The sequence below is a fragment of the Limanda limanda genome, chromosome 2 (assembly GCF_963576545.1).
Source record: "Limanda limanda chromosome 2, fLimLim1.1, whole genome shotgun sequence".
In the NCBI taxonomy this organism is placed as follows: domain Eukaryota; kingdom Metazoa; phylum Chordata; class Actinopteri; order Pleuronectiformes; family Pleuronectidae; genus Limanda; species Limanda limanda.
The window spans coordinates 18,945,731-18,958,441 of NC_083637.1; the positions used below are offsets into that span (position 1 = coordinate 18,945,731).

At 39.0% G+C, this 12,711-nt stretch overlaps 1 protein-coding gene and 1 long non-coding RNA gene across 2 annotated transcripts; both read right to left on the minus strand.

Moving 5' to 3' along the window:
• Window positions 1-1,942: 1,942 nt before the first annotated feature.
• On the minus strand, window positions 1,943-4,555 carry LOC133018564 (uncharacterized). Its single transcript, XM_061084962.1, has 2 exons — window positions 4,324-4,555; window positions 1,943-2,494 (listed from the first exon to the last, which is right to left on the minus strand). The coding sequence occupies exons 1-2, from the start codon at window positions 4,553-4,555 to the stop codon at window positions 2,091-2,093; spliced, it is 636 nt and encodes a 211-aa protein (XP_060940945.1). The 3' UTR covers window positions 1,943-2,090.
• Window positions 4,556-4,594: 39 nt separating this feature from the next.
• LOC133016803 (uncharacterized) lies at window positions 4,595-5,575 on the minus strand. Its single transcript, XR_009682161.1, has 3 exons — window positions 5,485-5,575; window positions 5,284-5,365; window positions 4,595-4,662 (listed from the first exon to the last, which is right to left on the minus strand). It is a non-coding gene; the product is annotated as an uncharacterized LOC133016803 (long non-coding RNA).
• Window positions 5,576-12,711: the final 7,136 nt, after the last annotated feature.

The following is a 12,711-nucleotide window of genomic DNA, read 5'->3' on the forward strand; positions in this document are numbered from 1 at the left end:
CTTTTGTAAACATCCCTTTCAGATCAAATTAAATCTCAAATAAAAAACTGTTGAACCTTACAAAGATTAGTAATATTAAGTAAAGCCACAAAAACTATCATGCTTTAATGAAATAAAAGATCAAACTATCTTAACATGTCAAAATGTAGGAGATAAACAAACAGCTGCCTATAAAGCAAAGAGATTCTTTTGAGGCTACATTGATAAGATAATTTAAAAAAAATATATATATACAGCCATTTAAAATAATTCTGTCGATCACTCAGTGTGTGAAGCATTGCTTTGTGTGACCATTTATCAAAATTGCTTTGATTATATTAAAATCTCACAAGATATTACATAATAGAGTTTTTTTGTGTGTATGTGTGTCTGTGTGTGTGTGTGTGTGTGTGTGTGTGTGTGTTAGGCCCATGCCTGGATGCATCTGTGTGCACTGCAGTCAAGGTGACCTCGTGTTGATTTACCCAGTGGGCTTTCGGTCTCAGCCATGTCTTGCTAAAAGCTCCACCTGCCTCTGTGTAGGAGCCATTTAGTGGCACCATTAGCTGAGAGTTGTTCTGACTTGAAAAAGCTCCCAGTCGTCCCGTCTGAAGAGGGACCACTGAGCCGTTAAACTGGCAGAGTTTTAGTCTCTGTTGTAAGTTTGTCCTCTACAGCTTCAAGCTACACCACTGCAAGGCAGTGAGAGACAGAGGACACGGGAGACATGACATGTGTTTGTCCTCTTAACCATTTCTGCTGTAACCAGTGTACTGGCTGCTGATCAGATTTCACATCACATAAAAACAGGTTTTATCGGAACTACTACTACGTATTTTTAGTGTCATTTCTTCACTTCATTCCATTTAGTTGTACAGCAGCAGCCACAGATCACTGATCACAACTATGTTCACCAGGGGGCAGCATCCACCCACGAACCTTAGAGTTCAGCTGTTTGATATTTCACACACAATTGTGTAGTGGTGTTAAAGGGAATTTACAGCAGAGCCCAACTTTTGACGTCTGCATTCTGTTTGACAGATTTGATTTTTCATAGTCACACACAGACGTCTGTGGACACGCCTGTCGTCTGACGTGTTCATGTCAGCCTTTCAGAAATAAGTATACCTCCTGTAAAACCTGTGGCAAGATGATTAATAGCGCTGGACTAAACTGAAAGAGTAGCCAAAAATACCTCCTCCTGTTTGCAGATCAATGTGTGTGTGTGTGTGTGTGTTTGTTTGTGTGTGTGTGTTTTATACAGTGTAAGTATTATCAGCTCCCTTGTTATCGCCTCTCAACACTAATCTCCACGGTCACTTCAGCCAAGAGTTTACTGGAAGAATAATTCACCTTTGGACCTTGTGAGATGACTCACGTTACTGCTTCGCCAAGGGTATTGAAAGAAAAAGTACCTCATTGTTACTTGTTGTCTTTAAAGCAACACCATGGAACTTTTAACCTAAAAACAGAAGCTTCAAAATTAGTTTGATGGTTCACTGATATTGAATAGAGACAATGGTTCAAACCTTGTTCCCGCTCCTCACCTTGAATGTTAATTCTTGCTCTGTCTAACTTGCGTTACTTGATTTTCCTGGGAGAAGTAACTGACTGATGGTGGCAATCTAAATAGTCCGTATAAGGACCAGGAAGTTCAGAAGTAATACGTGACTGTAGATACGTTTAAAAGACTTGAAATTAATGAAAAAACTGTGTTTGTCTCTGTTTATAGTTTGTGAGGAAACTTTTAAGATATCGATAAATCAATTATCTATACCGCTTATCTTATTGAGGGTGGCGGAGGGAGCTGCAGCCAATCTCAGAAGACATTGGTTGAGAGGCGGGGTCTGCCCTGAACAGGTCGCCAGCCTATCACAGGGCCAACATACAGAGACAAACAACCAATCAGACAGTTTAGAGTCTCTAACTAACTCCAATCTTTATATCTTTGGACTGTAAGCACTTAACTGTTTGGAAATGGAAGCCAACCGAATTTATCACCACAGGTGGCGCTGTTTCTCAGTAAATGTTACATAGTGTTGCTTTAACAAATCTTAATCACCACCTCACCCTGATATTTCATCACCGTCCATGATATGGATTTAGTTCCGTTATTTCAGAGCTACAGCGAGTAAGAGTGAAATCCACAGAGGTATCCTCACTTGTCCCAGTGATCCGACTCCATTGAGGGGTGATAGTGAATGTGCTCTTGTGGTATCCATCCTCAGGATTCGGGTGCTCTTCTGTTCTATTAAAGCACTGGCCATGTATCTCCCAGATTTGCTGCTCATCAAGGAGCAGTTGTAGGGCTCATCTGAACCATTCCTCTCCAGGTCACTGTGGATAGTCAGCCAACCCCCTTTCTCTACACGTTTAGTCGTGTTCTGCTTTATGGAGCCGGCTGAGAGATTGTGGGAGCCCTGAAACCAGTGCACGTCTCCGTCTGGGTGGACGCTGTCGAAGGTGCAAGAGGGGCTGTCGCTTGTTACAGCTCCCTGCACCATCCGAGCACAATCTGAGGGGAGAACCAGAGAAGAGTTTTTAAAATGCATTTGATATACAGAAGGTTAGGGAAACTTGATATTTTTATTTAGGCATGGGAAACCATTAATTACACCACATCGCACAGATTTATCAAACCTTAACAAATCCCAGGGGAGCAGTAATGGAAAGTGCATTCATTCCTTTACTGTGCTTAACTGTACATCCATCTTTTACTGCTTTACACTTAGTCTGCACTTTATTTCAGATAAATATTCTGCTGTTCACTCTACTTCCATTATTAGACCATTATGGTTAATTTATATTTTAAGATTTTACACACTGAGTGCACGATGAGCTTTGTTTAAAATATGAAGCAGGCTTAAATACATTACACTCGCCAACCTTATTTAAAGTTCATACCTACTCAATCAGCTGTTACATTAAACTACATTTTAATAAGTAAATCTAGCCATTTATAATGATTTGCTAGTTGTAACAAATGGCTTCATCAATGGACAATAAATTGTATTGATGCTTTATACATTAGCCATGACAAATTAATTTTCCTTAATGCTCATCTTGTGTCATTTTTCTAATAAGCCATTAGTGTTCAGTTATAAATAATGAATGTGTGTGCAGTTGAAGAAGTTGTCTTTCTGATGATATAACTAGCTAAATACAAAACTAATGTCATTAACATACTATGTAAATTATATATTATATACACCTTACACTTCTGTACTTATAGAGAGTGGTGACAAATGGTTCTCAGCTACAGTGCATCAGTAATATTAATCTAATACAAAATGTGGCAGATTTTACTTTACATATTTAGGCACATTTTGCTTTATGAAAATAGGTATCTTTTTACATGAGCCAAGCTTTAAATGCAAAGAGAAATTTGTCTTCTGATTGATTATTTTTAATACAACTTTAGAACAGCTCTTGTTCTGGAAGAACATTTCCCAATATTTTTCTCAATTCATGTTTCAGAACATCCTTTTAAAACGAGTTTTAAGTCTGGCAAGAGACTGACCAGCTTTAGGATGTATTGTGAACATTTACACTTTAATTCGGGGCAAAGAAATATTGGAAAACAGAAAAAAGGCCAGGGTACAAGTGTATATAAATGTTTTAACAGGGAAGGAACTATGCATCCCATAGTCCATCACAAATTATCCTTTCCAACGACTTCCAGCACAGTTCATGTTGAATTTAAAATTGTTGTTAATATTGTGTTGCAATAAATGTAGTTTGTGTCTTGTATAGTGTTTCATTTGGTGTCATAACCTGTAGCAATGCTGAATGATCCCATTGTAGCCAACATGATTTTCATGGATGTGCTAAACATTTCCATGGTAACACCAAGCTCAACCAATCAGAGGCATTGCCGCTACACCTGAGGATCGTGGGTAGTGCCGTAATTATTGACATCCCAAATGAAATGTGTTTTTCTGAAAACACAGTTGAACTCATACAGACTTCTGGCTTCTACAGGAGCACATAACACCGTCACACAATCACGTAGCATGAGGCGAGTCTGCCTTGGATGGCTAAAATATTATGGCTGATAATATAAATCTCTATTCTGGAATATAATGGGATTTTTTTTACTATCAGAGCGACACTACTGAGCTATTTTTATTACATTTTACTTAGAGGCACTCCGTGATTTAAGAAACACTTGTTGTAAACCTAATTTTTGTTTAAAGTAAACTCCACAGGGCACCTTCAAAGAAACTGAATAATTCCACAGCAATTGAGGAAACCAGTCTTATTATACATTGACTCCAGCTGTTTTATAGATGTTGTTAAGATACAACACTGTGTGATTAAATAAGAATAAATGTGGACTCTCACCCTCTAGCTCCACAGTTGTGTATTTGTGCAGAGCTCCCTTGTTGGAGTGAAGTTTGCACCTGTAGCGCTGCAGGTTCCCGCTCTCTGGCTGTGGCTGCACTTTGTAAAAGATGAGGGACAGCTGTCCTTCTTCAAACTCGCAGTAGAAGTCCCTTTCTGTGCTACTGTTGTATAAAACGTTTCCTTCACTGTTCACGGAACATAAGGATGTCTTGCTGTGGGACCACTCCATATATTTGATTGACAGTCCAGCAGGAGACGGGGACACTTTGCACTCTAGAGTAACCTGTTGGTCACAGTCTGTAGTAACCTGGGGACTCACACTTAGTCCCACCAGCTCTGTAGAGAAAGAGACAAATATCAATTCAATACAAAAACAAAAATCTTGCGTAAAATATGACCCTTGTTGTTTAACAAAAAGTTGCGTACCTTGAATTTATTTATGATATTATTTGAATATAAAAATTACCATTGTCTCTGTTTGTTCTCACTGTCATTTATCTGCTGTAAACATAAGGACTACTTTCACCATGGACTTTGGCCTTTGTTATCTTGCAGGGATTTAATATGCTCATAACATTTTTTATATGTGAGACACTAAAAGAAGTGGTAATAATAGCTTTAAATCATTTTATTGAGTGTTTAAAAGATTATTGTTTTCATATTTGATCTTTCTCATCATTATTCCTTGTTTTTAAAGATATATATAAAAAGAAAACTTTGATTAACAAAACAATGCGACAAAGAAGTCAAACTAAATACACTTGAAAAAATGGGCACTAAAGGCCGACAAATAACTGTTTAAATCTATTAAATTAAGAGCTTTTAGTTCTGCATTCATTTTGATTTATGTCAGACATATTAGTAATGACACTGTTACATCTATAAAAATATTCCACCCTATTATTCTTATCTTACACCCCCATTCAGTTTGAAATAGTTTGAAATGGTGTCACATACCTTGAGTTGTCAAAGTGAATACTGGCAACAGCCAAAGTATGTGTAGTGCTGTGAACTCCATTGTCACCTCGTTGGCATTTCACTGCACCAGGGAGAACAATCCCATCAGAAGTGATCATGAACAGGTTGAAACACTGGTCTGAACAGGCTGATTAATGTGTGTTGAGTCTTAAAACTCTGTTATACTTGAGTGGAACTGACCTCGGGGGAATCGATGCCTCTCTCCAGCTCTTCTCTGGTGCTCCCACTCTCCTCCTCTCTCCTCAACAACAGTGCTGTTCTGTGTATTTTCTCCTTCAGACTTCTCCCTTTGTGCAGAACGTTAATGATTAGTGGGAAGGCAAGTCAACGTCGAAACTAAGGACAAGGAAGTGTTTTTGTGCGTGTGTGTGAGAGAGAGAGATGAGAGCATGCAAGAGTGACAGAAAGTGAAAGAAACAGGGAGACGGGGGCGTGAAGGCCTATTCATGAAGCTGTAGATGCTGCCACAAGAAGAGACTTGTATGACGAGCTTTGATGTGTTGCAGCTTCATTTCACTGCGTTCGGCTCTCACATTTTCGCCACGACTTTGTCACGTCTGTTAGATACTGTTCAAACTCCGTGGCATCAGCCCCGGGGGTTTTTTTTTTCATCTTTTCATCTTCCATGTTCTGAAGACTCACCCTCACTCAGTTTAAGGGTTTCATTGTTTCTTATTGCTCGTTCAATAGTTCATTAGACAGTTTATGGGAAGCAGTCATATAATCATGGAAGAGTGAGATAAGCGCCAGTAATGCACACAACTACCGGAAATACAGGGTTATTTAGAACATAGCTTGTTTCAGGAGAATCGTCGGGTGAGTGGCCAAACCCTTCTGTGTGTGTGTGTGACCTTCACACGCCCAATTCATATCGAATTCATTTCTTTATCTGATTTATATTCCCATAAACAAAGAATCAAAGGTCCAAAAGCAGCCTTTAGTTTCTGCCTCCTTCTGCCTTAAAACCCCCCTCCTATCATGTGCAAGCTTTCATTTATTAACTGTTTATAACACACTGAAACCATTATTTTGGATTGTACATTTCTCCATTAAAGACACATTTTATAACATTACCACCGTGTTTGACTGCATGGTTAATGAAAATGTGATTCTACACCAACTTCCATGTAGAGCTTCAAGCAGGAGATGTTTTAGCTGTTGATTAATGCATTTATAATCACACAGAAACAAATATATATATATATAAACCACTCAAAAGTGTCAATGCTTTCTCTCCTGCATCTGTTGGCAGATTTATTTAGTCCAGTCACTGAGATTGTGTCTGCATTCATTTGTATATACATCTTTTTTTTCATTTACTGCTCCACAGGAGAGAAAGCTCATTTTTTGCAAACCTGTAATCCATCTTTGGTTCTGTGCACATCACACGTTCACACTCTCATGTTGCAACTAGGGAAAAACATGCTGTCAGACTCTCAGGCCTTCCCTGCCCAGAATGACGGCAGCGTTGCAGCTTATTTACACAGTGTGTCCAGTTCTATCCTGTACTTAATTGCTGTGGGGAGCAGATTATCCATAATGCTGAGATTTATCTGTGGATTTAACATGATTTGCAATAAACCGCTGAAGTTGTTAAGTATCTGTTAAATTAAGTCCGACAGTAATTCTGCGCTAATGAGAGTCCAGTTATCTTTGAGTCCTGCTCCGGACCTGCTGCTAAGATTAGTCCTGTAGATATTGTTGCAGTAAAGTGAAACCCACAGATTATAAATGATGAAAACCTCACATCTTAAAGCCTGGAAATTGCTGAAGTTAGATACATAAGCCTTAAAGCGCAGGTTAATCGTCTAATTTCCACAGATGCTAAATATTACTCAGCTCAGTACATGTATGATTTTTATAGAGCAAAAACCGGCAGAAGTTGTGAGGTTTGAAATGACAGAAACAGAGTGTCTCCTTGAACCCGTCGGGGGATTACTGCATTACATGAGCAGTTGATCTTCCATTGCATCAGAGCCTTGAAGATTCTCGTACAAGCAGCATTCATAATTCCTGTGTATCTAATTCCAGTTGAAGACTTTTAGCTGTTAACCCAACCCCTCCCCCAAAGCACCACTGAAGCTCAGCCTCAACAAGATTTAAAGAATCTAAGCTGCATGTGTAAGAACTCAACTAAAAAAGTTTGGGGAACATGTTGCAAGTTTCCATCTAAAATGTCACTATATATTAGTGGTGCATTGGTGCTAACTGAACAGAGGCCTCCAGGGTTTTTGGGAACAAATAGGTTTGAGTTAAACTAAAAAGAAGCAGCCATGTTGCACAAATGTACACAATTTGTTACTTTATCGCCTCAGAATGATGTGCTTGGTGAACAGAATAACACATTGGCATTGACATTAAGATTGTGTCACTTAAGCTTCTACAGTAATGGGATGGGACAGCAAGTCTGATGTACTGAACTCCGTGAAAGGCAAAGTCAGAGTTAAGTTCGGGCCCAATTTTTCTGGAGGTCATGTCTGAAAACGCATAGAATGACTCTCAGAAAATGTAAAGACCTCAGCATATTTTTCCTTTTGTATATTTCAACTCTTCCAGGCAAGTTGTTAATATCAGATAGAAGAGGCCCACAAGCATACAAAAAGTATCTAGAGCTGGGAAATAAAGGAGGTACGAGTGGAAGGCCTGCTGTGAACATCACAGAAAAGGTGTCTAGGTGACTGTAGCTCAAGAGGGTTAAGAGGCTGATCACCACCAGCTGGGATGGCCTCTCTGAAGATCTCAGTCCCAAAACACACTACAACCCCGACTTCATCTTTAAGTTGTGTCCAAGTCGGACCAACTGGTGTGTCAAGAAACATTTTCTGTTTCATTTTCTCACAGATAACTTAGACTGCAATGGGAGCTGCTGCTGGTGTTCCTGGCCTGTCAAAACCAACAGAGAAATGCTGCGTAATGCTGAGATAGTTCATTGTTCCTGTTAAGACGTTTTAATAATTCTTACATGGGTCAGCTGTTTTACACTCTCTTTATAGACATGTCTTGTTAGTCTGAGCAGAGCTTGTTGACTTTTCAAAAAACTGTCTCACGTCTAAAATCTTGTTGCTAACGAAGATTTATGAGCGCTTGGAGCAATAACCTCTCGCCATAAACCAGGCAGCTCTTTATGAATTACCATTCATTTGACAGGTTAATACACAGTATAATTTTCATGTCCCAGACAACAGGCCAAAGAATCATAAAGACAGAGGTGATTCCACTCTTGAAAAACAATCGTGTCAGATATCAGTTCTGCCCAGTTTTTCTAGGTCAGGCTAACAGTCAGGTTCTTTTGGTTCCCCCCCTCCTACTGCCACACCTTAAGCTCACTTGCACTTTGATAGTTCCCTTCCTTTCTTAACTGTAATCCCAACAACTTGGCGTCGACAGCTGTCTCTCCAGTTAAACCTAGAGGAGCAAAGCTGGCTGAGCAGGTCTATTAAACGCACCCTAAGCTTTCTCTTTCCTTTGTCCTTTCAACCATCCTACATGCTCTGGCTCCAGCCATCAGTGGCATGGTGGTATTGCTTGGTGTAGCTATTAGTGATTACTCATGACATCCCCAAAAAATACAACAAGATGTTGTCATTGATACCCGGTTCTCCTGCGAAAGCCTGGATTTGATTCTCTGTTGAAGAGGCAAAACAATTTGGGCAAAATAAATGAATTTCTTTGTTTGAGTGGCTGCGTGCACGTAGCAAGAGACTCACCGCTCAAATAAAATTGAGCCAATTTTTCCAAACTGTCACAGGAGCTGCTCAGTGGATCTCTGCAGGGAGGTGATTGTAGGCTGTAACTGTAGTGTGGTTTTATGAGGAACAAAAGCCTGAAGAGGATGGAAACACACAGCTTTCTGATTCTTGTCACACTGGGTTTTTAGATATTGTGAACAACTTTATTGATTTGCTTTGTGTTTACAAATCTATTATTTAGAAAGTTCCTGATCACCAGGGACATGTCGGTTGAGACCTTGGTTGGCAACATATGTTTTTAAAGATGAACAAGACGTCCCCTCAAAAGTGAAGCCAAAATGTCTTGATTGCCATCTGGTGGTTGGCTGAAGAAAATGTCAAAAAATCCCATCTCCTTCATGTAAGCGGATGGGACATGGACCATATTAAAATGTCAAACTAATCATCAAATTGATCAAAGATGGTTTCTGTCATTTAGATAATCCCTATCACACTCATTTTGGCAAATTCATCATATGCCCACATTTTCCAGAATTCTTATTTAAATAGGTTATTTGATGCAATAAACAAGGTGAAACATAATGATCGACTGTTGACACTGCCTCACTGCTGGTTAAATGAGTTTATGTGCAGGAACTTTGCCATGATGTCTCCATTCCCTAATTGCTTCTGTGCAGACTGTACGTTCTTATCTGGAATATCCTGGCTTTATTTCTGGATTGTGGGAGGAGATGGAGATGTGGAGTTAATCATGTGCTCTGAGTATTGTGAGTATTTGCAGTGTATTTTCTGAATTCTGAACATCTGTTGTCAAAGTGATGGAGACATTTCTCCATTTGCATGTGCTGTGTCTATCTGCATGTTTTTTCTTAAGATACAGTCCACTGAGATCTCAAGGCCATTTACAGAACCACAGTTTGTGGGGATATTTGATCCAGACATACTTTCATTTAATGGCAAACATCCTTTGTTATATATATATACGTCCACAAGCAAATCTTTGAATATGCTTCTTCCTGGATGTTTTTAGAGTTGACATGGTCAAAGCAATTTGCCTGAATGCAGCAGTAACATACACAGGGAATAAAGGGAGTTTTTCCACACACTGTAAACTCTTTATACCTGACCTTGACATGAGCAGTACTGAAAGACTTTGCTATCGGCTGGTTATTGACATGAAAAAAGTACTATTCAGATACTTTAAATACAGAGGTATTGTGCAAATAGAAAGAATGTGACCCAACACCAAACACAGTCACTCGGGTAAATCAAGAAACCTCACGATCGCAGAGAAAGATACTATTCAGAACACCTGAGACTGTCAAGGGGACAGATAAATCCTTCATGTATACCAACAACCACAGACATGAATATGCTGATAATCATTTAAAACTTTAAACACTAATTTATGATATGAAAATCAAAAAATACATAAAAACCTCTTAACAGGGGTCCAACTTCATGATAGTACACAAACTGGACGATAGAGATCATGTTGTCCTTGTCTCAGTATTCATAGTTCTGTGTATATCTATAATTCCAGTCTACCCATGAGTATGGTTGGATACTCTTTACATTGCAAACAATTCCGTACCAGTTCTGCTACAAGGAACCAATGGTACTCTTTTCAGTACTCTGCTCTGAACTTTACCAACCAATGTAAAATCTGTATCGAAAAAAACAGTTACAGGAAGCAATAGGCTCCTTTAGTTGTTTGAGATCCACCATTAAATTATAAGAAATAGAAAATACCAACCAAGTACAAGCTAACCAAAAGTGAACAAGAATGTTTTTTCCAGCCATATCTTCCAAGTGGGGAGTTATTACCTGAAGATGTCGCTGAAGGCGTGCTGCTAATGTACTAATGGCACTTTTAAGCTATCAAATATGAAGTTCAGCTTTTATCAATATTTTGTGTAGTTTGCATAGGCTCTCAATAGATTGTACTTACTCTCACACAAAGATGATCTAAGTTTCTCTGTTAACAATTCACTCAACGTAAATTGGTGCCTTGTTGTACCGACATAATTAGGTTACAAAGTTTATTACCCAATCTTACCCATGAGCTTGAACTCCAGACTGGAAACTGTTATGTTTGCTCGGCCTTCCTCAGATCTCACCAGTACATGTGACGCGACTTGCCTTCCACAAAACTCTTGTCTCCGCCCTCTGTGCGAGCCCTCCAACTCTGAGGACGTCTCCATCATACACAATAATCGATCACTTTTATGAGCTGACCTGGAAGGTTCGCTGCACTCATAAAACCACCACCCAACCCAATCTCCCCCTATAAAGACTACTATCACGGTTAATGTCTGTTGGAAGGTTTATTGGAGGGCGCGCCACGAGAGCACTCACGAAGGGGAAGAAGTGTCCTGATGGGTTGAGTGAAGATGTGCACATTTTAGAACTGAGCAGAAAAGACAGTTTAATTTAGGATCCAGGAAAGATAGAACGTCTGACCCAGAAGCTGCAATCATGTCTTGTGTTATACGATGAGATCGGAAACAAGAAAATCCCTTCAATAACTGACTGTTGGCTGAACTCACACATCCCACATCTGGTAATAAATAGGAATATGCATCTGTCAGCATATTGAGCAGGCACTGGCCCTGGCAGACTCTACAGGCTCCTGTCATGTTGTGCATCCAACACATTTGTTTACAAGCTAAAGTTAATGAGAGTTGAGATGAGAACAGTAAAGTAAAACACAAACCGTAGTTTAATAAATTAGATTACAGCAGGTTACAAGGCTTTTTCAGTTTTGTTTTTTTTGCAGTTTTTCATTTGCTTAAATAGTTCAGGATCAATTTACAAAAAATATTTTATAATACAATAATTTTGATATGAATGATATGACGATGAATAATAAAAATTTTGTCTAAGCCCAGTGTGTATGTGGCTTGCAATGAGACTGTAAATAAAGATAAACCTGGTGGCTAGCTGTAATATAGGTCATAAATCCCGCCTCTTATAAAGAGTTAAAGTACATGTCAATATTTCACAAAGATGGTTTCTGTCCTTTTAGGGAGATCTTATCACACTGATGTTTGTCCAAGGGTTTATTTTCTGGTAAATTTGGTTTTAGGTAGTTATCTGATTCTATAAAAATATGGAGTAAGACTGACTGGCAACTTTGATATTAAGGCTAAAAATGATGTGTGTGGCATTCGTGTGTGAGACATTTTGGCTTCCTTTCTGGATTGTGTGCCGTCTGTGGTGCCACCCAGTAGACAAATTGGATCTTTAATTTCTCTTCTTTTTTTCACTGTATGTTTAATGTCTTTTCAGCTTCTGTGATGAAAAGCAGATTTGATGTTATGAATGATTCATGTGCCCTGCCCTAGCGCCTCATCCTGACAGTCATAAATGACCTTTTCAATGAACAAGAGCAAAAACTCTTCACTGGTGACAGAAAATGTAGATAGGAAAGGTTAAAGCTGGGGAAAAAAAAAAATGAATGTCTGTTACATTTAAGTCCTTTCCAAATGAGCGCACCATTAGTGATGTGTTTTTCATCAATCAGCAAGTTAGCCAGAGCTGAAAAGGGGAGTTACCATAAAGCGACAGAGACACTGTTGGTTACTGCAGCTTCGAGTATGATGAGTTCACTGCCTCCTTTAAACACAGGATTTGAAAGAATTGTTCCTCCCTTATTTCATAATTTCAAATCATTCTCTTCAGTGACTACATACAATTATTGGTACGTACCAAAAAA